Below are 20,324 nucleotides of genomic sequence, written 5' to 3'. Positions count from 1 at the left end.
ATGTTCAAGCTGGTTTTAGAAAAGGCAGAGAGGAACCAGAGATCAAATTGCCAACATCCGTTGGATCATAGAAAAAGCAAGAGAGTTCTAGAAAAACATCTACTTCTGCTTTATTGACTATTGCAAAGCCTTTAACTGTGTGGATCACAACAAACTGTGGAAAATTCTTCAAGAAATGGGAATACCAGACCACCTGACCTGCCTTCTGAGAAATCTGTATGCAGGCCAAGAAGCAACAGTTAGAATTTGACATGGAACAACAGACTGGTTCCAAACCAGGAAAGGATTATGTCAAGGCTGTATAGTGTCACCCTGTTTATTTAACTTATATGCAGAGTACATCATGAGAAACGCTGGGCTTGATGAAACACAAGCTGGAATCAAGATTGCCGGGAGAAATATCAATAAACTCAGATATGCAGATGACACCACCCTTATGGCAGAAAGTGAAGAAGAACTAAAGAGCCTCTTGATGAAAGTGAAAGAGGAGAGTGAAAAAGTTGGCCTAAAGCTCAACATTCAGAAAACTAAGATCATGGCATCTGGTCCCTCACTTCACGGCAAATAGATGGAGAGACAGCAGAAACAGTGACAGACTTTATTTTTTGGGGCTCCAAAATTACTGCAGATGGTGACTGCAGCCATGAAATGAAAAGACACTTGCTCCTTGGAAGGAAAGTTATAACCAACCTAGACAGCATATTAAAAAGCAGAGACATTACTTTGCCACAAAGGTCTGTCTAGTTAAAGCTATGGTTTTTCCATTAATCATGTATGGATGTGAGAGTTGGACTATAAAGAAAGCTGAGTGCCGAAGAATTGATGCTTTTGAACTATGGTGTTGGAGAAGACTCTTGAGAGTCCCTTGGACTGCAAGGAGATCCAACCAGTCCATCCTAAAGGAAATCAGTCCTGAATATTCACTGGAAGGACTGATGCCGAAGCTGAAACTCTCAATACTTTGGCCACCTGAGGTGAGGAACTAACTCATTGGAAAAGACCCTGATGCTGGGAAAGATTGAAGGCAGGAGAAGAAAGTGACGACAGAGGATGAGATGGTCAGATGGCATCACCAACTTGATAGACATGAGTTTGAGTAGACTCCAGGAATTGGTGATGGACAGGGAGGCCTGGGGTGCTGCAGTCCATGGAGTCACAAAGAGTTGGACATGACTGAGCAACTGAACTGAACAGCCAAACAAATAAATGTTTTTTTTTTATAAAAAGAAAGATGTAGACAGAAAAGAGAAGTAAAATAAAAATAGAGAAGGAAGTAAGCAAAATCAAATCATGAGAATCAACTGTCAGAAAATTGAGTCTGAGTCTTTATTCTAGCATATTTTATATGAAGGAAAGAAATACAGTTGGGAGAAAGATAGAGCTGTCTTCTGACAGAAGGAGCAAGGATGATGCAATTTATACAATATCTCTTTTAAAATTTGATTTTATTAAATTTCAAGTAGGTACAAAAGTGTATTTTAAAATATATGTAAGCTACATAGAATCACAACACAATGACTCCCATATATCCACTACCAAGTATACAAGAAAATATAGCGATGTGTTAGATGTCCCTGGCATGTAGATCCCCAGCCCCACTCCCTTTCCACATGCCTTCGAGGTTAACACTGTGCCAAATTTACAACCAATATCTGTCAAGCTCCATTGATGAGTAATGCAAGGGAGGAGCAGGTAGGGAGAAATGAGTACCTGTCACTGGGGACTCAGAAGCTGGAAAAGATGTAATTCCCAGTCTCCTCCCAGTCTGGTAGGGAAACAGACATGAGTACAATGGTTGTGGTGTGAGGCAGGATGTGAGAAGGACTTTGATAAGAGGACTAAGCCCTAGGGAAGCACAGAAAAGAAACATTATTCCAACTGGCATCAGCAGGGCTGCTCCATGGACATGATAGCCCGTCTGCCTTTGAAGGGTGGAGAGGATTTCTGCAGATGGAAGGAAAGGAAACAGTCAGAAAGGAAGCTGGAGGGAAAAGGTGGTCTGAAGAATGACTGCTCCATCCAGGATGACTAAGTATGCAGGGTGCAGGGAGAAGCAGAGCTTGAAACTCGGATGAAAGTAAAGCTTGAAGGGAATCCTATGGAAAATGAAAATTCTGGAAACCAAAGGCGGCAGCTGTAAGTTTGGGCAATTCTGTTTTCCACACAGAGATCCAGAAGGGTGCCCTGTGCCTCTCTTCTCTCTCTCTCTTCCCCTGCCGCACCCTCAGGCCACACCTGCATCAAATCATTGCCAAGTGCCACCAATTCTCCCCTGACACTCTCTCCTTTGTCCATCCCTCTTTCTTCCATGCTAATCCCACCGTGTCTGCTCGGTGTCTCAGCAATGTAGCCAGCCTTCCCGCCTGATGCCATGTTTCCTTGCTCCCTCCAGTTGACATCTGAATTCCTCTGGCTGGAGAGCTGGGGTCCCCGCTACTCAACAGGACACAGAGATCAAGGAGGTGAGTGTGGGGCACAGCTGGGAAGGGTCGCCTGCGGTGAGAACCTCAGACACACAGAGGATGAAGCTATAAGTCATAGGGAGGGGGCAAGAGGTGGGTCAAGGTCAGAAGTGAAACCAGTGGAAATGCAGGGTTTGCTAAAAGTCAGGCTCAGCAGTATAGATTGGAAGCCTGGAGTCACACCAGACACCCAGGAACACAGGTTCGTTTTTATTGGAGCCAAGTGGGCAGGGAGCTGAGCAGAACTGGCTGGCTGAAGGAGAGACAGGCAGGACCAACAAGCCCAGGGAAGTTCCATCAGAAGACTCCTTCAAGGTCAGAATTACTCAGGCTCCTCATACTCCCAGGAGAGAGGACACTGGTGCTCTGGGCAGGAGCCATTTTCTCAGGCACCCCCAAATGTCTTACACCCTTTGTCCCATCTTCACCCCGCAGTGTGAGTCCTGGGGGTAGCCCCAGCTTTGCAGCGCAAGAGACCTCAACTGGAGCTAGATATTAGTCCAGAGATGACATGCTAACTGGTTAGCTTCCTGGAGGTAATGATACCTCGAAAGTTTTTGTGAGGAGGAAATGAGTGTACGTGATATGTGCCTGGTGTATAGGGAGGCTCAAGAAATAGTTCTTCATCCAACAAATATTCATTAAGCGCCTACTTGTGAGCCAAGCATTCTACCAGCTGCCCGGGATAGTATGGTGAGCAGAACCAGTCTAGACAGGGAGACAGACCTTAATTAATAATCATGAAAATAATTGTAAATGACAGATATGAAAAGGGCTATGAGGGTTGAGCAAGCATAGATTTACTGAGAGATTAGGAAAACTCATCTTCCAGACCCTGCTCAGAAGTGGGCTTCTGGAGAAGCCTACCAGATCATCCTCAACTGGCAATGATTCTATTGGCCTGTTAATTCTCATCAGGAAGCATGCAGCCTATTAATGACACATTTTACCATGGCATCTAGTATTATAACTAGTGTCATGCATCTCCTGTCTCCTTCACATCATAAGCCTGCAGGCCATCTACATCTTTCAGCGCTTCACAGTTTCAGGTAAGTCTATTATTGTAATAAATAAGTGAAATCAGCTTTTAAAAGCTGCCACAATGTAACACAACTTGAAGCTTAATTTATGCTTTTTGTATGCCAAGTTCGCATTGATTTTCAAGTCATTTGTCAGAATGTAGTAGGTGATATGCAAGGAAACAATAATTTGGCTTCTCAGAAACCATATAATGTCCATACCTCAGAGAGTGTGACACACCTAAACTCCTGCTGAAATATTCCAAACCTGAGCCTGACTCACCTATTAATCAGGGAAATACAAACAAGAAAATGTATGATTAGTAGAATTCCATTTACCAAAACCTCAATCTCTAAATTTTACAATTAGAACCTCAGTTTGTGAGCTAACAACAACAACGACAACAAATAAAGTACAAAAAAAACCCTTTATGTGCTGAAACATTCATTTCTGTTAGATTGCTTAATATTGAATCAGACACTGCAGTTAAACTCTGAAAATCTACTTAGAGAAGCAATTTTAGCCATATATTGACATTAGAAGATTAAGTTCCACCTTAACTCTCTAAAGATATTTTTCTTTCCTACATTCTTTTTTATTTCCTTTCCATTATGGTTTATCTCACAATATTGAGTGTACTTGACTGAGCTACACAGTAGGACCTTGTTGCTTATCCATTCTATATGTAATAGTTTGCACCTACTAACTCCAAACTCCCAGTCCATCCCTCCCTACTCCCTCCCCTTTGTCACTCACAAGTCTGTTCTCTCTGTCTTTTTGTTTTGCAGATAAATTCGTTTGTGTCATATTTTAGATTCCACATATTACTGCTGTTGTTCAGTCACTAAGTTGTTTCCAACTCTTTGCCACCCCATGGACTGCAGCACGCCAGGCTTCCCTGTCGTTCACCATCTCCTGGAGTTTGCTCATACTCATGTCCACTGAGTCGATGGTGCCATCCAACCTTTTCATCTTCTGTTGTCCCCTTCTCTTGCCTTCAATCTTTCCCAGCATCAGGGTCTTTCCCAATGAGTCAGCTCTTTGCATCAAGTGGCCAAAATATTGGAGCTTCAGCTTCAGCATCCATCTTTCCAAGGTATATTCAGAGTTGATTTCCTTTAGGATTGACTGGTTTGATTTCCTTGCTAACCAACGAACTCTTAAGAGTCTTCTCCAGCACCACAGTTCCAAAGTAAGTGATAATATATGGTATTTGTCTTTCTCTGACTTCGCTTAGTATGATAATCTCCAGGCCCATCCATGTTGCTGCAAATGGCAATATTTCATTCTTTCTTATGGCTGAGTAGAATTCCATTGTATATATACAGCATATCTTCTTTATCCATTCATCTATTGATGGACATTTTGGTTGTTTCCATGTCTTGGCAATTGTGAGTAGAGCTGCTATGAACATTGGGGGTGCGTGTATCTTTTTGAATTGTAGTTTTGTCTGGGTGTATGCCCAGGAGTCGGATTTCTGGGTCATATGGATAGTTCTATTTTTAGTTATTTGAGGACTCTCCATACTTTTTTCCACAATGGCTGCACCAATTTACATTCCCACCAACACTGTAGGAGGATTCCTTTTTCTCTACAACCTCTCCAGCGTTTATGGTTTGTAGACTTTTTAATGATGGCCATTCTGACTGCTATGAGGAGAAACCTCATTGTAGTTTTGATTTACATTTCTCTAATAATTAGCAATGTTGAACATCTTTTCATGTGCCTATTGGCCATATGTACGCCTTCTTTGGAGAAATGTCTACCTTCTGCTCATTTTTCGATTGGGTTGTTTGTTTTTTGTTGTTGTTGAGTTGTATGAGCTGTTTGTATATTTTGGAAATTAAGCCCTTGTTGGTCACATAATTTTCAAATATTAATACTTTCTCCTATTCCATTGGTTGTCTTTTCTTTTGTTTATGCTTTTCTTTGCTGTGCAAAAGCTTATAAGTTTGATTAGGCCCCATTTATTTATTTTTGCTTTTATTTCTATTCCTTTAGGAGACCAACTTAAGAAAACATTGGTACAATTTATGTCAGAGAATATTTTGCCTATGTTCTCCTCTAGGAATTTCCATTGTGAGTTTATTTTTGTGTGTGGTATAAGGGTGTGTTCTAACTTCATTGATTTACATGCAGCTGTCCAACTTTCCCAGCATCACTTGCTGAAGAGGCTGTTTTTTTCCTATTGTGTATTCTTGCTTCCTTTATTGAAGATTAATTGACCATAGCTGTGTGAGTTTCCTTCTGGGCTGTCTATTCTGCTTCATTGATCCATATGTCTGCTTTTGTGCCAGTACCTGTTCAGTTCAGTCATTCAGTCATGTCCGACTCTTTGCAACCCCATGAATCGCTGCACACCAGACCTCCCTGTCCATCACCAACTCCCGGAGTTTACCCAAACCCATGTCCATCGAGTCGGTGATGCCATTCAACCATCTCATCCTCTGTCGTCCCCTTCTCCTCCCGCCCCCAATCCTTCCCAGCATTAGGGTCTTTTCCAATGAGTCAACTCTTCGCATGAGGTGGCCAAAGTATTGGAGTTTCAGCTTCAACATCAGCTCCTTCCAATGAACACCCAGGACTGATCTCCCTTAGGATGGACTGGTTGGATCTCCTTGCAGTCCAAGGGACTCCCAAGAGTCTTCTCCAACACCACTGTTCAAAAGCATCAATTCTTCGGCGCTCAGCTCTCTCCACTGTCCAACTCTCACATCCTTACATGACCACTGGAAAAACCATAGCCTTGACTAGATGGACCTTTGTTGGCAGAGTAATGTCTCTGCTTTTAAATATGCTATCTAGGTTGGCCATAACCTTTCTTCCAAAGAGTAAGCATCTTTTAATTTCATGGCAGCAATCACCATCAGCAGTGATTTTGGAGCCCCCAAAAATAGTCTGACACTGTTTCCACTGTTTCCCCATCTATTTCCCATGAAGTGATGGGACCAGATGCCATGATCTTAGTTTTCTGAACGTTGAGCTTTAAGCCAACTTTCTCACTCTCCTCCTTCACTTTCATCAAGAGGCTCTTTAGTTTTTCTTCACTTTCTGCCATAAGGGTGGTGTCGTCTGCGTATCTGAGGTTATTGCTATTTCTCCCACCAATCTTGATTCCAGCATTTCTCATGATGTACTCTGCATATAAGTTAAAGAAGCAGGGTGACAATATACAGCCTTGACGTACTCCTTTTCCTATTTGGAACCAGTCTGTTGTTCCATGTCCAGTTCTAACTGTTGCTTCCTGACCTGCATACAGGTTTCTCAAGAGACAGGTCAGATGGTCTGGTATTCCCATCTCTTTCAGAATTTTCCACAGTTTATTGTGATTCACACAGTCAAAGGCTTTGGCATAGTCAATAAAACAGAAATAGATGTTTTCTGGAACTCTCTTGCTTTTTCAATGATCCAGTGGATGTTGGCAATTTGATCTCTGGTTCCTTTGCCTTTTCTAAAACCAGCTTGAACATCTGGAAGTTCACGGTTCACATATTGCTTAAGCCTGGCTTGGAGAATTTTGAGCATTACTTTGCTAGCATGTGAGATGAATGCAATTGTGCGGTAGTTTGAGCATTCTTTGGCATTGCCTTTCTTTGGGATTGGAATGAAAACTGACCTTTTCTAGTCCTGTGGCCATTGCTGAGTTTTCCAGATTTGCTGGCATATTGAGTGCGTACTTTCACAGCATCATCTTTGAGGATTTGAAATAGCTCAACTGGAATTCCATCACCTCCACTAGCTTTGTTCGTAGTGATGCTTTCTAAGGCCCACTTGACTTCACATTCCAGGATGTCTGGCTCTAGGTGAGTGATCACACCATCGTGATTATCTGGGTCATGAAGATCTTTTTTGTAGAGTTCTTTTGTGTATTCTTGCCACCTCTTCTTAATATCTTCTGCTTCTGTTAGGTCCATACCATTTCTGTCCTTTATCGAGCCCATCTTTGCATGAAATGTTCCCTTGGTATCTCTAATTTTCTTGAAGAGATCTCTAGTCTTTCCCATTTTGTTGTTTTCCTTACCACACTGTTTTGATTACTGTAGCTTTATAGGGTTGTCTGAAATCTGGGAGGGTTATGCCTTCTGCTTATTTTCTTGTTTTGTTTTGTTTTTTCCCTGAGGGTTGCTTTGGCAATTCTGGGTCTTTTATGGTTCCATGTAAATTTTAGGATTATTTGTTCTAGTTCTGTGAAAAATGTCATGAGAAATTTGATAGGGATCACATTAAATCTGTAGATTGCTTTGAAAGATATTTTCCTATTTTTCAAAGTTAAGAACTGTCCTTTTGTTTATATGTAATTTTACTGTAATTAATATTTATAACTATTGACATCAGTGATAGCTATAAAAAGATGAACACCAAAAGAAACAAAGGAGACATGTTGTTATTAGATTTAAATATTCATATATTTCACTTAAATTCATTTTATTTTGGTATCTCTGAATTTTTTAAACATCTCAGTGCCGAAAAGAGGCAAGATTTATAGATGCAAGCAAATGTATAAACAACCAACCCAGATCTTCTTAAGCAATTTGTGAAATAGGAACAATCCATCTGTTTAAGAAAATACATCAAATCAGGATCTGCAATGTGGGATGGTGAGAGAAAGCATCTTCATCCTGAACCCTGTTTTTGGTATCTCAAAATCAAAATTTGGGGGCTACTGTAAGCTGTCTAATGTAGACAAATGAAGGAAGTAAGTGTTCTCTTGCTTTTTCCATGGGTGTCATCAGCTTGTTTTTCATGACTGAAAATTCCTTTCTGACAAAACTCTCATTCCTTTGAACTCCTGGGTAAAACGAGTGCTGTTGAGTTAGTTCCCATCAACCAGTCAGCGTTCCTACTGGTTCCTATTGTGCAGCCTCAGCTGTACCAAATATTTACCAGCTAACTCATTCCCAGAATAGAATTATGAGCACTCTTCAGAAGGGTTCAGTCCAAATTGCCCAGAGGAGTTCATAAGGATAATCTGAAGATTTAAGAAACAAAGGCAAATATTATTCACACAAAAATACTGTTGACCTGAAAATAATTAGTGGACAAAAATTTTAAAACCATTTATTAAAACTATGTCTTATAAGAACTCAAGAAAACTTCCTAAAGTCACTGATTAAAGGCTCTTTCCAATCCTTTGTTATGCCACAGAGCCTCCTTTATAGCCCCAAGAAGACAGTATGGTTAGTGGTAATAAACTTCTCAGCCTAGGAGCCAGGAAACCTAGGGTCTCCTCCAACCTCTGCCACTATATTTTTGGGGCTTGTTTTCCACTTCTATAAAATAAAAATGAAAGTGTTTATGCACTACTAGAGAAACACAGAAATTGGAATTTATCCATTCACTCGACAAATACTTACTGGACATCAGTTAAATACTAGGCAACATGTGAAAGGGTCTCCCCCTTACGCTCCCCAAGTTCCCTGTGAGTGCCTCTATCATGTTACTTGACACTATTAGAATTAGGGATTCCCTAATCTAATTCTTCCACTGACTGCTCTTATTTTGCCAATGAATAGCAGAAATTTTGGCACACAGTAGGTGCTCTAAAAGTATTTGGTGAGTGAACAGAGGAGAGTCTTCCTTTATATGCAAGGTTGTATATCCCAGAAGGAGGACCACAATGAGAAATATCAAGCATAACAGCCAGTAACATTTCATTAAAACATTATATGATGACACTATAGTCTCCCTAGGAATTTCTGAGCCAACTGCAGACCCTGATTGTCCTAAGACCCGAGCGTGACAGACCTGACTCTCTCTAGTCCTGAAGACAGAGGGATCCTTGGCACTTAGTTTCCCGTTTGATGCTTTGAGCCACTTATGCTGGATCCCATTGGTTGCCTCTCCCGATCTTCTCTCCCCTTTTGTCCACCTTGCTTGGTGCTTGGGAGACCAGTCTATATGAACTGTCTCAATCTAGCTCCATAGTCCTCTGGCTCTGGTTGGGTTTGGCCAGTGGGGAGTACTAGACATTGAGAAGAAAGGAGAACAGCCAAATTGGGATATTAATTCTCTCTCCTCAGGGCAACCACAGGCTCTTGGGTCCATGACCAAAGCCACAGCTCCTATCAGGCAGTCCTGCGCACATATTCTTTCTGTGTGTATATGTGTGTCCCTCTGTCCCTGTCCCTCTGAGTTCTTTGTCTCTTTGGTCTTAGGGACAATAGCAGTGCCCCACTGTTACCAGTCCTAGGCTGCCACACTGTCCTCTTTTGGTTTTCCCACATGCTGACTTAAAAGGCCCTTTATGAAACTCTCCCCAAATTATTCAATATGAGTATATTATCAGTTTCCTTCCAGGATGCAAGTATTATAAACACTGAGCACCATAAAAGAATACTAAGAAATGCTAATTTCCCATTTTGTCCCGTTACAATTTTTATACCTCTTACAGTGGTTATCAGTAGTGCCTTTCACAAAATAGCTACTTAATTTGTTGAATGAAAGAAAAAGATTTCTAGGACACTTCTGATCACAGTTTTGTATTCAAATGCATGGAAATCAATGTACATTCATCTAGGTTATAAAATACAAACTTTAGGGAAATTTTTATTTCAGTAGTTGAGGGTCAATGAGTAGTTCTACTTTACAAATTTACATTCTCTCTTTTCTCACGTTCTGAGTGAAACGATGATTAGCCTGCTGGACTTCTGACTGAATCCCAGGAAACAGTGCCAAGAGATGAGCTGACGTCTCAGGGCACATGTTGTTCAACAGACTAAGAGATTAGTTTACTGGTCTTTACTAGACCTTGGAGGAAATAGTGATTTTATTTCATGCCATCTAATTCATATGAACCAATTTTGAAAGTTCATCACATTCTATCTCCTACATGCTACATGCACAGTAAGTTGCTTCAGTCATGTCAGACTCGTAGCGACCCTACGGACTGTAGCCTGCCAGACTCCTCTGTCCATGGGATTCTTCAGGTGAATATACTGGCGTGGGTTGCCATTTCCTCCTCCAGGGGATCTTCCAAGCAATTGAACCCGTGTCTCTTATGTCTCCTGCATTGGCAGGTGGCTTCTTTACCACTGTTGCCACCTGGGAAGCCCTCTATCTGCTACATCCAGACAGAAATGCAATTTGAAGTTAACTATACCTCCTTGGATCTATTCAAGGTTATAATAAATAGCCAAACCATCGATAAAACTGAAGCATCACTCACCGTGTATATTGATCTTGCTGATGCACCACAGAAGTAACTTCTAGTTCTGGTATTGGAGGAAGCACGTCCTTGACCCGAGTCATCGGCAGCCTCCTTGTGGTCTCTGCTATATAATAAGGAGAGCTGTTCCAGTCTTTATTTAGTCAACAGCAATGCAAAAGCAGACACAGTATATTCTAATGTAGTAAGAGACCTATGCTGCTGCTGCCAAGTCGCTTCAGTCGTGTCCGACTCTGTGTGACCCCATAGATGGCAGTCCACCAGGCTCCTCCATCCATGGGATTTTCCAGGCAAGAGTACTGGAGTGGGGTGCCATTGCCTTCTCAAAGAGACCTATGCCCTGGGTCTAAACAGGACTTTGTTAGTTTCTACCACTCACTCAATTTCCTGTCTGCAACTCTGACACTTTTCACCCATTTCTCTCAACTTTGTATCTTTCCTTTCATTCCTCCTCTCCTACAGCCTTCTGGGCACAAGATCCAAAGTATAGTGAAGGAGGAGCAAAGTAAAGAAAAAACTTAAAGTACAACATCAAGTAGCAAGAAAAAAATTTTGGTTTAGAAAGTACAAACATTTCCTTCTATCGCATATTGTTTAAATATGTCCCTGAGAAGAATATTAATGACATCCTTGATTTCAGGAACAATTTTACCAAAAAGCAAATTTACAGATAATGGTGAAGTCTAGCTTGCTCTGCTATGACTCTGTGACTTGATGAAATTCTTCTGATATTATCTTCAACTGACTTCAAGTAGGAGACAAAATTTTCTGTTCATGTTCATTGGTGTCTCTCTCATTCCACTGGGGTCCTGAGTCTTGCTTTTCTAGTTTTTATATTGAAACTTGAGTTCTACATAATACATGTGATTTTTTGCTTCACAGATGTCTCCGCTTTCTATACAAAGCCCTGAACATGGATGGAAATGAGGTGACCTATAATTTAAAGAGAAATTTGGGTAGTTGTTTCTTAAGATGAAAAATCAAATGGGAAGATAAGGGTAATCAAGAATATGATGCTTTTTGTCCAAGAAGGTGATTAAACACTGATGTGATTGACTGGGAGATACCGTCAAATCTTCTCTCAGAATGTAATTGCTTTAATTAGAAAAAATTTTTGATAAGAAAAATTTATTTTGGGGATTTAATTTCCTGAATAAGGAACACATTTACATGATTTAAAGATTTTAAGCTATAAAGGGATACTGGGTGAATATTCCCTGTTAACCAATCTCTCAGACAATTACTTCCCACCATATCACATTCCTTCCCTTCTGGATAGATAGGTAGATAGATGATACATTTGTACATTTATGTTACTAAAATGTTTTTGTCCTTCTTCACACAACTGGTAGAATACTGTATATATACATCATGAATGATACATCTTGTGGATCTTTGCACATAAGTACTTCCTTATTCTTTTTTACAACTTCCTGGTATTCCACAGTATGGATGTATAACCATGCCTTTAAATAGCCTCTTGTTTAGAGGCTATACACTAGGAAATGTTGCTCATCTCTGATGAGCTGCAAAAAACTTTTCCCAATTGTTTTTGCTGTGTACATTCTTTTACACATGGTCAAATTTATTAGTGATTTAGCTGAGTTTTGCATCATGATTAGTTTTGCAGTTCGTTATAAATGAATTCTACCATTTTTTCTTTTATTTTGTGGTTTCATGTTACTGTTAAAATCATTAACCTGTTTGAAATTTACTGTAGTGTTAGTGTGAGCTCTGGATTAAGTAAATTTTTTTTTCCTAAGTGATTATTCAGTTGTCCCAGCATCATTTATTCAGTAATTTTTTTGTTTTCCTATTAATATGATAAGCCATTTTCATCATTTACCAAAGTCCTGAATTTTCTAATGTTTCACTGGCTCTTTTGTTGGTAAGGGCCAACTAGATCTATCAGCCTTATTTCTCTCACACTCAAAGTCCCCAGGGATCTGTGGGTTTTGTCTTTTTTAAACCTGTACTTCTCAAGGGTGGTTGTGGTAGGAAGAATTCTACAGCAGACCCCAAGATTCCCACTTCTGGTGTACATGCCCCCCTTTAATTCTCCTCCTTTGAGCATGGGCAGGACTGTAATAGGATCTCATTCCTGTGGCTAGGTTACACTAAGATGAAGAGCTTTTGCAGGTTAATTAACATCCCAAATCAGTTGATTTTGAGAGAATCTATCCTGAGTGGGTCTGATGTAACCAGTTGAAAGCCTTTAAAAGAGAGACTTGGCCCTCCCTGCCATCCGGGAGGATCCCTCACTGGGCTCAAAGAAGCAAGCTGCCATGTTGTGAACTGTGAATGAAAAGGGTCCTATAGCAGGGCTCTGCAGGTGGCCCCTAGGACCTGGGGGTGGTGTCTGGTGGTGAGAGCCAGGACCTTCGGTCTACATCCTCAAAGAAATGAATTCTGCCAACAACATGAACCAACTTGGAAGGAATCCCCTCAGGTGAGAATACAGGCCAGCTCACATCTTGACTTCAAGCTTGTGAGTCCCTGGAATACAGCAGAACTGTACTCAAATTTCTGACCCACAGAAACTGTGAGATAATGAAGGTGTGTGGTCTTAAGTCACTAAGCTTGTGGTAATTTGTTACACAGCAATAGAAAACAAATAAAGTGATCAACAGAGCCTTGGCCTGAAAATCCCAACAGGTGGTAATTTAAAGTGCAAGCTCTAGAACCCTGCCCCAGATCTTTTGAATTGCCATCTCCATTCTTAATGGCCCGGAGAGGGGCGGGGTGCGCTTTGATGGTTGCTTCTGATGCACATTAAAGCTTCAGAATGAATTTCCATGTGAATATTTGTTTAGGCATCTTTGACAAAGCATCTTTTTTTAAATTTTTATTTTATTATATTGGAGTATAATTAATTAACGATGTTAACATGTACGGCAAAATGATTCTGTTATACATATAGATGTATCTACTCTTTTTTCAAACTCTTTTCCCATTTAGGTTATTGAAGACTATTAAGCAGAATTCCCTGTGCTATTCAGTAGGTTCTTGTTGGTTATCTATTTTAAATAGAGCAGTGTATATACGTTAATCCCAAATGCCTAATCTATTCCTCCCCACTCCTTCCCCACTGGTAAAGCATCTCATAACTTTCCAAAATTTGAGATTTGGAGAGAATACTTTTTAAAGGTTAAAATCTCAAAAGAGCCTATTCATGAAACCAAATAATTATTGAAGAAAATTAACAGAGTCCTTTCGGTTTGAAAGTCGAACTGCTCATCATTTGCTTATTTATTTGATTTCCTGATGTTTTATAGTATGGTATAACCATAATTCAGAAAGTCATTATTTGTCAAAATGACAGCTCGTTCAAAGTAATGCTCTAGTGGTACATTATCTTCTATTTCTCCTAGTATCCAAAGTCATGTAACTTATATGCTAATAGGAAACTTCTGAAAAATTGATTAAAAGGCAAAAAGGTAGGATATCTGTCATTTTAATACCTTCTTCAGAATAGCTCAAACAGGTGCAATTTTTTCTAGTTTTACACTGAGAAATAGCTTCTTTCAAATCATATTCGTTCAGCAACACTACTTAAGGCAGTAGAAGCAGTCTGAAATATTTTAAAACTTTATGGAGGTCTTTTCATGAATTTGTCAAATCTCTGAACCAAACATTTCTTTGACTTTTTACAAGAGCCTCAAGAGCCTCAGCGGAGCCTAAAAATTTAAAAAGAACCCTGATTTGAGTTTTGACCTGACTGAATCTAGTGAACAAAATTGATTTCCAACAGTAGAAATTTTGATTAAAAATAAAACTCCATGCCTTTTGTTCTCAAATAAATCCCCTATCACTCCACCCATGACAATGGCCAGGTTGACCTCTGATGTTTCTTTTTCTCCTTTTTAAAAATTTTTATCACTTTTCGAAATGCTTCATATCTATGATATCTGTTTTCTAACCTCATCTCGTTCTTCCAAAGTAATTCTTGATTCCCACTGAGTAACAGAAACTTATGAGGTGTTTTCTTCACTTTGTTCCTGATGATTTTCATGTCAAAGACAAGGTACATCTCCCATGCTGAAGGAACACCTAAAACTTCCCCATCCTAATCAGTCTCTCTTGGCTACTAAGGGAATTTGCCACATCAATTTTTTATCTATCTTTAAAAGTACTTGTTCAGCTAAATTTTACTTGGTTACTGAATTGGAAAGCCAAAAGAAAAAGCAAGGAGAACAAAACAAATTTAGGTGTCCTATGACCTTCTGTGACCTCTACTTCCCCAAAGGAGAATGTATCCAATTTTGTTGTAATTCCTTATTTGTCTGCCTCCTTTGTAAAAAGTTTGTATTTTTTGCAGGGTTTACTCCCCAGAACTCCATCTTGGAGCATGACACATAATAGGTACTCAATAAAGACGTGTTGAATGGCTGAAAGAATGTTATTTAACTTCTTTGCGCCTGTGTTTCTTAAAAAGAAAAAAAGGCTGTGGGTTCAAGCTGAACAAAACCTATGGGGTGCCACCCAGGAATTTGGAGATAAGGAAAACAGGAGTGCCCTGTGAGAGTTAATCTATAAAATCAACCCATAATCAGAGCACAAACATGCAAAGTTATCTTCAGAAATTACCCCTAGGCTAAAACCTGTTAAATGTTAAAAGCACTGTGTGAAATGAGCCGATTAGGCTTCCTCTAAAACAGGAAATAAGGCCTCTTAAAGCCTGTTGGCAAAAGAATCCACTTGAAGACCTGGCAAACAAGCCTTGGCTGTGATTTGACTTCCCACGTGGTTCCAAGAAGAGAGAACACAAGTGTGTGCTGTCAGAAGTGTTTTGGTTCATATTTCTCTCAGTTGTGTTTTCTCTTTGGGAATTAATACTCTGGTCTTCTGGTTTTATCAACTGTTGGTGTGAGCGGGGTTACACAACCATAGATCCTGCTGCCATTGCAGGAGGCTGAGCCAAGAAGCCTGAAGGAAGGCACTGGACCAGGTAAGTTACCTCTGTGAACCTGTGTGGCCTTGTGGGCAGCAGCCCAACCAGGCTCAGGCTTCGCCTGCTGTGTTCCTTCAAAGCGGACCAGGTACTGACACCGAACTATCGAGATCATTTCCTTGTGACTCTGGCAAAGCTAGTGTGGCTGCCTTAAGGAAAATAAAGGTAAAAATGAGGCAATAAAGGTATACTTTGATGTACTTGAAAAATAGAAAGGGCTGCTAAGTGCAAAACCAAGTATTTTTACCAGCATCTTTTAAAGCCCACTGGAGGACACTGCTCAAAAGTAGTGTCAGCAGACACAGGCTGTGGGTAGCTAACCTCCAAAACGATGACCTCTGTGCTTCCTTCTCTCCTTCGCACTTGGAGAGATTCAGCCACAACTTTGTGGAGATAATGGCGATAAATGTCTAACTTGTTACCCACAGAGTACTCAGTGTCCTCAGAAGGGCCTCTCTAAAAATGGAGGAATTCAAGTTAATCCTCACAGATTACTTTGGGCAAGACAGATGTGAACGTTCTCAGATGGTTCAGTGATTCTTATTCAGTTCTCTAATCTGGCTTCGAAAAACCTTTCAGTGTTAATTATTTCTTCTAATTGTCATCAGTTCAGTTCAGTCTCTCAGTCGTGTCCGACTTTTTGTGACCCCATGGACTGCAGTACGCCAGGCTTCCCTCTCCATCACCAGCTCCCGGAGCTTACTCAAATTCATGTCCATCACGTTGGTGATGCCATCCAACCATCTCATCCTCTGTCGTCCCCTTCTCCTCCCACCTTCAATCTTTCTCAGCATCAGGGTCTTTTGCAATGAGTCAGTTCTTCCCAAAAGGTGGCCACAGTATTGGAGTTTCAGCTTCAGGATCAGTTCTTCTAATAAATACTCAGGACTGATTTCCTTTAGGATGGACTGGTTGGATCTCGTTACAGTCCAAGGGACTCTCAAGAGTCTTCTCCAACACCACAGTTCAAAAGCATCAATTCTTCGGCATTCAGCTTTCTTTATAGTCCTACTCTCACATCCATACATGGCTACCAGAAAAACCATAGCTTTGACTAGATGGACCTTTGTTGGTAAAATAATATCTCTGCTTTTTAATATGCTGTCTAGGTTGGTCATAGCTTTTTTTCCAAGGAGTAAGCGTCTTTTAATTTCATGGCTACAGTCACCATCTGCAGTGATTTTGGAGCCCCCAAAAAATAGTCTATCACTGTTTCCATTGTTTCCCCATCTATTTGCCGTGAAGTGATGGGACCGGATGCCGTGATCTCAGTTTTCTGAATGTTGAGTTTTAAGCCAACCTTTTCACTGTCATCTTTCACTTTCATCAAGAGGCTCTTTAGTTCTTTGCTTTCTGCCATAAAGGTGGTGTCACCTGCATATCTGAGTTTATTGATATTTCTCCCGGCAATCTTAATTCCAGCTTGTGCTTCATCCAGCCTGACTTTTCACATGATGTACTCTGCATGTAAGTTAAATAAGCAGGATGACAATATACATCCTTGATGTACTCCTTTCCCAATTTGGAACCAGTCTGTTGTTCCATGTCCAGTTCTAACTGAAGCTTCTTGACCTGCATACAGATTTCTCAGAAGGCAGGTCAGGTGGTCTGGTATTCCCATCTCTTTCAGAATTTTCCTCAGCTCATGGTGATCTACACAGTCAAAGGCTTTGGCCTAGTCAATAAGCAGAAGTAGATGTTTTTCTGGAACTCTCTTGCTTTTTCTATAATCCAACAGATGTTGGCAATTTGATCTCTGGTTCCTTTGCCTTTTCTAAATCCAACTTGAACATCTGGAAGTTCACAGTTCACATACTGTTGAAGCCTGGCTTGGAGAATTTTGAGCATTACTTTGGTAGCGTGTGAGATGAGTACAATTGTTTGGTAGTTTGAGCATTCTTTGGCATTGCCTTTCTTTGGGATTGGAATGAAAACTGACCTTTTCCAGTCCTGTGGCCACTTCTGAGTTTTCCAAATTTGCTGGCATATTGAGTGCAGCACTTTCACAGCATCATCTTATAGGATTTGAAATAGTTCAACTGGAATTCCATCACCTCCACTAGCTGAACTATGGACAGGTTCGTGACATTGTACAGGAGACAGGGATCAAGACCATCCCCGTGGAAAAGAAATGACAAAAAGCAAAATGGCTGTCTGAGAATGCCTTACAAATAGCTGTGAAAAGAAGACAAGCAAAAAGCAAATGAAAAAAGGAAAGATATTCCCATCTGAATGCAGAGTTCCAAAGAATAGCAAGGAGAGATAAGAAAGCCTTCCTCAGCAATCAATGCAAAGAAATAGAGGAAAACAACAGAATGAGAAAGACTAGAGATCTCTTCAAGAAAATTAGAGATATCAAGGGAACATTTCATGTAAAGCTGGGCTCGATAAAGGCCAGAAATGGTATGGACCTAACAGAAGCAGAAGATATTAAGAAGAGGTGGCAAGAATACACAAAAGAACTGTACAAAAAAGATCTTCACGACCTAGGTAATCACGATGGTTGATCACTCACCTAGAGCCAGACATCCTGGAATGTGAAGTTAAGTGGGCCTTAGAAAGCATCACTACGAACAAAGCTAGTGGAGGTGATGGAATTCCAGTTGAGCTATTTCAAATCCTCAAAGGTGATGCTGTGAAAGTGCTGCACTCAATATGCCAGCAAATTTGGAAAACTCAGAAGTGGCCACGGGACTGGAAAAGTCAGTTTTCATTCCAATCCCAAAGAAAGGCAATGCCAAAGAATGCTTGAATTACCACACAATTGCACTCATTTCACACGCCAGTAAAGTAATGTTCAAAATTCTCGAAGCTAGGCTTCAGCAATATGTGAACCATGAACTTCCAGATGTTCAAGCTCATTTTAGAAAAGGCAGAGGAACCAGAGATCAAATTGCCAACATCCGCTGGATCATCGAAAAAGCAAGAGAGTTCCAGAAAAACATCTCTTTCTGCTTTATTGACTATGCCAAAGCCTTTGACTGTGTGGATCACAATAAACTGTGGAAAATTCTGAAAGAGATGGGAATACCAGACCATCTGACCTGTCTCTTGAGAAACCTGTATGCAGGTCAGGAAGCAACAGTTAGAACTGGACATGGAACAACAGACTGGTTCCAAATAGGAAAAGGAGTATGTCAAGGCTGTATATTGTCACCCTGCTTCTTTAACTTATATGCCGAGTACATCAGGAGAAACGCTGGGCTGGAAGAAACAGAAGCTGGAATCAAGATTGCCGGGAGAAATATCAATAACCTCAGATATGCAGATGACACCACCCTTATGGCAGAAAGCGAAGAAGAACTAAAGAGCCTCTTGATGAAAGTGAAAGAGGAGAGTGAAAATGTTGGCTTAAAGCTCAACATTTAGAAAACTAAGATCATGGTATCTGGTCCCATCACTTCATGGGAAATAGATGGGGAAACAGTGGAAACAGTGTCAGACTTTATTTTTTGGGGCTCCAAAATCACTGCAGATGGTGATTGCAGCAATGAAATTAAAAGATGCTTACTCCTTGGAAGGAAGGTTATGACCAACATAGATAGCATATTTAAAAGCAGAGACATTACTTTGCTAACAAAGGTCCATCTAGTCAAGGCTACGGTTTTTCCAGTGGTCATGTATGGATGTGAGAGTTGGACGAAGAAGAAAGCTGAGCGCTGAAGAATTGATGCTTTTGAATTGTGGTGTTGGAGAAGACTCTTGAGAGTCCCTTGGACTGCAAGAAGATCCAACCAGTCCATCCTAAAGGAGATCAGTCCTGGGTGTTCATTGGAAGGACTGATATTGAAGCTGAAATTCCAATACTTTGGCCATCTTATGCGAAGAGCTGACTCACTGGAGAAGACCCTGATGCTGGGAAGGATTGGGGGCAGGAGGAGAAGGGGACAACAGAGGATGAGATGGTGGATGGCATCACCCACTCGATGGACATGGGTTTGGGTAGTCTCCCGGAGTTGGTGATGGACAGAGAGGCCTGGCATGCTGTGATTCGTGGGGTCGCAAAGAGTCGGACACAACTGAGTGACTGAACTGAACTGATGCTTCCTAAGGCCCACTTGACTTAATATTCCAGGATGTCTGACTCTAGGTGAGTAATCACACCATCGTGGTTATCTGGGTCATAAAGATCTAATTGTCATAGGAATATAGAATTTCAATATTGCTATGCATCATTCTGACCTTTCCATCACATAAAAACATGGACACTTTGGTGCAAGCCTAAGATAGCTAGCCTTTTAGGGCTAATAGAACCAATTATCATGCCTTAAAATAGATTTCCAGTTTTCAAGGTGCCAACTCCCTACTATGTTCAAAGCTTCATCTGTTTTTATTAACAGTGATCCTAAAACTACTCAACTGTTCCAAATCTGGCCAGTGAGAAAATCAAATGTAAATGGGGGAAAAAATGACTGCAGAATGATCTAGAATTAGCAATTAAAGAGGGAAAAAAGCTTCTTGAACAGACAAGTGCTAATATTCTGAGCCATTGACTCAGTGTCCGATTCATTGAAACTGCAGATATCCTTAATACTTCAAGGAATGAAACTGATGAAGTGTTTGACCATTCTCCTTTTGTTATTTTGGGTAGGCATTATCAAAAGTTATAGTGTGGGAGGGAAAGGTCTTTGTAAGATGACAGCAGCCATGCTTTCAACATAGACAACACAGGGTATTTATTTCACAAATATTTACTGGGTACCCGTTATGAGCTCTTCTATACACT

At 40.6% G+C, this 20,324-nt stretch overlaps 1 protein-coding gene and 1 long non-coding RNA gene across 3 annotated transcripts in view; one reads left to right on the top strand and one right to left on the bottom strand.

Moving 5' to 3' along the window:
* Positions 1–1,871: 1,871 nt before the first annotated feature.
* On the top strand, positions 1,872–13,279 carry LOC145519891 (uncharacterized). The gene is made up of 4 exons (XR_014064003.1): positions 1,872–2,136; positions 2,393–2,462; positions 3,295–3,511; positions 11,530–13,279. It is a non-coding gene; the product is annotated as an uncharacterized LOC145519891 (long non-coding RNA).
* TMEM156 (transmembrane protein 156) overlaps positions 7,891–20,324 on the bottom strand; it is a 38,421-nt gene continuing 25,987 nt past the window's right edge. The window contains exons 6-7 of one of the 2 annotated variants that reach the window (XM_081524615.1): positions 10,648–10,753; positions 7,891–8,451 (exon numbers count right to left, since the gene is read on the bottom strand). In XM_081524615.1, coding sequence (XP_081380741.1) covers positions 8,439–8,451; positions 10,648–10,753 — 119 coding nt within the window. In that variant the 3' untranslated portion in view covers positions 7,891–8,438. The remainder of the gene's footprint in view (positions 8,452–10,647; positions 10,754–20,324) is intronic. The other variant, XM_081524713.1, reaches the window with a different exon arrangement.

This window comes from Giraffa tippelskirchi, chromosome 1 (genome assembly GCF_054371585.1).
Source record: "Giraffa tippelskirchi isolate mGirTip1 chromosome 1, T2T-mGirTip1v1.2.pri, whole genome shotgun sequence".
NCBI classification, from domain to species: domain Eukaryota; kingdom Metazoa; phylum Chordata; class Mammalia; order Artiodactyla; family Giraffidae; genus Giraffa; species Giraffa tippelskirchi.
Note: the sequence above shows the minus strand (reverse complement) of the source record. Positions and strands in the feature narration are given on the sequence as shown.